The sequence below is a fragment of the Jatropha curcas genome, chromosome 2, assembly GCF_041381405.1.
Source record: "Jatropha curcas cultivar XTBG-Jc1 chromosome 2, XTBG_Jcur_1.0, whole genome shotgun sequence".
Lineage (NCBI taxonomy): Eukaryota > Viridiplantae > Streptophyta > Magnoliopsida > Malpighiales > Euphorbiaceae > Jatropha > Jatropha curcas.
Genome location: NC_143152.1, coordinates 8872411 through 8876393, shown reverse-complemented (window position 1 = coordinate 8876393; position 3983 = coordinate 8872411). Strand labels below are relative to the sequence as shown.

At 34.5% G+C, this 3983-nt stretch overlaps 1 protein-coding gene and 1 non-coding gene across 2 annotated transcripts; one reads left to right on the top strand and one right to left on the bottom strand.

Moving 5' to 3' along the window:
- Positions 1-527: 527 nt before the first annotated feature.
- Positions 528-3485, bottom strand: LOC149498198 (uncharacterized). The gene is made up of 6 exons (XM_089717251.1): positions 3356-3485; positions 2479-3180; positions 2023-2355; positions 1642-1923; positions 1106-1297; positions 528-985 (listed from the first exon to the last, which is right to left on the bottom strand). The coding sequence occupies exons 1-6, from the start codon at positions 3483-3485 to the stop codon at positions 528-530; spliced, it is 2097 nt and encodes a 698-aa protein (XP_089573377.1).
- Positions 3486-3876: 391 nt separating this feature from the next.
- On the top strand, positions 3877-3983 carry LOC149498197 (small nucleolar RNA R71). The gene has a single exon (XR_016319839.1). It is a non-coding gene; the product is annotated as a small nucleolar RNA R71 (small nucleolar RNA).

Genomic DNA, 3983 nt, shown 5'->3' with positions numbered 1-3983 from the left:
ATTTTGACATAACATTTCATGAATTATACAGGATTATAAACAGTACAAAAGATAATCAAGATATCATGAAAGTATCATAATGTGTGAGCTTATATGTGCCATATATGTTTCCATGGTTCTTTCTATATATGTATGTGTTTAATTGTTTCTTTATTGTTGAGATATCCACTGAGCATTAATTGCTCAGCGAGTTACCTGTTTAACTCGCAGGTTTTGAGACTGGTCCATAGAGAGTCTGCGTACAACTGCTGCAGTTCATCTGTAGAAGACTCGGTCTTCAGGGCAGAAACTCATTTTGTTTTTCTTTTTATGGCATGTACAGGGCACACAGTTGGGCCCATTCCATTTTGTACACTCGTATCATGTTATATATATATATTCAGTACAGTATTAATGTAAACAGCTTTTGTATTATGTATATATATATATATTCATTATGATAGCAGCATGCCAGATCATACAATCAACCAGTTTTGTAACATCTCGACTCGGTTCATTCGGGTTAACGGGTGGACCAGGAAGGGGTGTTACACTTCTTCATTTTCCAAACGTGATAAATGATCAGCAACTAAATTTTCAGAACCCTTCTTGTCCTTAATTTCAATGTCAAATTCTTGCAATAATAATACCCATCGAATTAGACGTGGTTTTGCATCTTTTTTAGCAAATAGGTATTTCAATCCAGAATGATCAGTATAGATTATGACTTTGGCTCCTAACAAATATGATCTGAATTTATCACATGCATATACCACAGCCAACATTTCCTTCTCAGTAGTTGTATAATTCATTTGAGTACTGGTTAGAATATGGCTAGCATAGTATATCACATGCAACTTTTTCTCATGTCTTTGGCCTAAAACACACCCAACAGCAACATCACTAGCATCACACATTATTTCAAATGGTAATCCCCGATTGGGTTTTGCCATAATAGGTGCACTTATTAATGCATTCTTTAAAGTATTAAAAGCTCTAAGACATTCTGGAGAAAAATCAAAAGAAACATCTTTAACAAGTAAGTTAGTTAGAGGCTTAGCAATGATAGAAAAATTTTTTATAAACCCTCTATAAAACCCTACATGGCCTAGAAAAGATCTTATACCTTTAACCGTAGTAGGAGGAGGTAACTTTTCTATGGCTTCTATCTTTGCCCTATCTGTCTGGATTCCTTCCTTACTTATTTTGTGCCCTAAAACAATGCCCTCATCAACCATAAAGTGGCATTTCTCCCAATTCAAAACCAAGTTGGCACTTTCACATCTTGACAATACAAGATCTAAATTTTTCAAACAACCTTCAAATGAATCACCATAAACAGAAAAGTCATCCATGAATACATCCATAATGTCCTCTATGTAGTCATTAAAAATCGCGGTCATGCAACGTTGAAATGTTGCAGGTGCATTGCATAATCCAAAAGGCATGCGTTTATATGCAAATGTACCAAATGGACAAGTAAATGTGGTTTTCTCTTGGTCATTCGGAAAGATATAAATCTGAAAATATCCAAAATATCCATCGAGAAAACAATAGAAAGCATGACCAGCAATTCTTTCTAACATTTGATCTATGAATGGTAATGGAAATCTTTTCTTGTAGCTGAATTGAGTTTTCTATAATCAATACATACCCTCCAACCTGTAGTCGTCCTAGTAGGGATTAGTTCACCATTTTCATTTTTTGCTACAATCATTCCTCCCTTTTTAGGCACACATTGAATTGGACTCACCCATTGGCTATCTGAAATTGGGTATATTATTCCTGCATCTAACAACTTGATAATTTCTTTCTTCACTGCGTCTTTCATATTAGGATTAAGTCTTCTTTGTCTTTCTGCCTTAGGTATATGTCCATCTTCAAGATTAATGTAATGCATGACTCGATTTGGACTTATCCCTTTAAGGTCAGAAATTTGCCATCCTATACTCTTAATCCTATTTCTAACAATTTTTAACAAATCATTTTCTTAATCTACAGTTAATTTGTTAGAAATAATAATAGGAAGTGTGTGATCTTTACCTAAGAAAGCATATCGTAGATGACTCGATAACTCTTTAAGATCTACTATTGGTGGACTTTCAATTGATGGTGGCAAAGGTTCATGCTCCTTAAGTAACATTTCAGGTCTTAAATTTATAAACTCCTCTTCTTCATTATTGACATTTTCTTCCTCAAATTTTTCATTATCTTCCAGGGAAAATATCTCTTGTATGCATGCATCAACTATGTCAATTCTCATGCAATTTCCTTTATCCATAGGATATTTCATAGCTTTGTCTATATGGAATTCAATAACATCATCACCTATCCTAAAGAGTAATTTTCCTTCTGAAACATCAATTAATGCCCTCCCTGTGTTCATAAATGGTCTTCCTAAAATAAGAGGACAATTTTTATCATAAACAAAATCAAGTATGACAAAATCAGTTGGAAAAATAAATTTGTCAACCTTAACAAGTACATCCTCAATAATACCATAGGGTCTTTTAATAGTTTGGTCAGCAAGTTGTAAAACCATATTAATTCTCTTAACTTCATCTTCTAATCCCAATTTCTTAAAGAGAGATAATGGCATCAAATTAATACTTGCTCCTAAATCACGAAGGCATCTAGGAAAATCTACTTTACCTAATTTGCATGGTATAGTGAAACTCCCTGGATCTTTGAGTTTAGTAGGTAACTTACTTGAGATTATGGAACTACAATCCTCAGTCAGGGTGACTGTTGACACATCTTCCCAACTACGTTTCTTCGAGATCAATTCTTTAAGGAACTTACCGTAGTTTGGAATTTGTGTGATAGCTTCCATGAGTGACATGTTGATATGCAAATTTTTCAGTTTATCAATAAAATTTAAGAACTGCTTATCTTGCTCTTGCTTCTTGAGCCTTTGCGGAAAAGGTGGCCTCGATTGATAAGCTTTAACATTATCCTTCTCCTTGTCCTTTCCTTTTTCTTGTTCTTTTGATCGTGCACTATTTACTTCAATGCTCGGTTCACAAACCGGCTCCACAGTTGTATTATTCAAAACATTAGCATCAATACCCGAAGGAACTGTTTTATCTACTATTTTTGCACTTCGTAAGGCAATGGCACTTATATTTTCCCTAGGATTCTTTCCTGTATTACTAGGAAGATTTCCCACTTCACGTGAGGAAATAGCATTTGCAAGCTGCCCTACTTGTACCTCCAAATTATGTATGGATGATGAATGATTTTTTGAATAACTTGTCAAACTTTGATTCTAACCATTTAAAACTATCATCTTGACTACTCATCTTTTGGTTAATTCCTTCCAAAAATTTATCAATTTTATTAGTCAATTGTCCTAGTCTATCTTGAGATTGACTACCCTGATTTCCCCTATCTTGATTATCATGGTTTCTCCAAAAAGAATTATGATAATTACGATTTTCAGCATTATAAGTATTCGAATATGGACCGCGAACTTGTCCTTGGACATAATTCACTTGTTCCTCCATAACCGGATGCTTATAATTACATTCATTTGACACATGCCCATTTTGACCGCAATTGTCACAAATAAGGGATGTTGATTTACTTATGTTTAAGTTATCAATTTTGTAAGACAAAGCAGAAATCTATGCTTGCATCATAGTTAAAGGATCTAATTCATGCAGTTTCTTTGCCGAATTCTTTGAAGAAGATGAAGACTCATTATTAGTAGTAGAATGATTTACCTGAGCCCTTTCGGTTGGCCATATGCTATTATTGTTGGCCATCTCTTCTAGTAACTCAATTGCATCATTAGTAGTCTTCTTCACTAATGATCCCCCTGCCATAGCATCTATAGTTCCTCTTGTAGAAGGTGTTACCCCATTGTAGAAAGTTTGAATTAATATATTTTGGGGAAGGCCATGGTGTGGGCAAACTCGTTGGAGCTCTTTATAGCAATCCCATGCCTCATATAGGGATTCATTTTCATGTTGGGTAAACGAGGTTATTTCTTTGATAAGCCT

Coding starts and splice junctions, on each gene's coding strand:
- LOC149498198 (XM_089717251.1), bottom strand. CDS start 3,485: ATGGAGGAACAAGTGAATTATGTCCAAGGACAAGTTCGCGGTCCATAT. Junction 2,356..2,478: donor AACTATTAAAAGACCCTATG/GTATTATTGAGG, acceptor TTATGAACACAG/GGAGGGCATTAATTGATGTT. Junction 986..1,105: donor TCCTCCTACTACGGTTAAAG/GTATAAGATCTT, acceptor ATTTTTCTCCAG/AATGTCTTAGAGCTTTTAAT.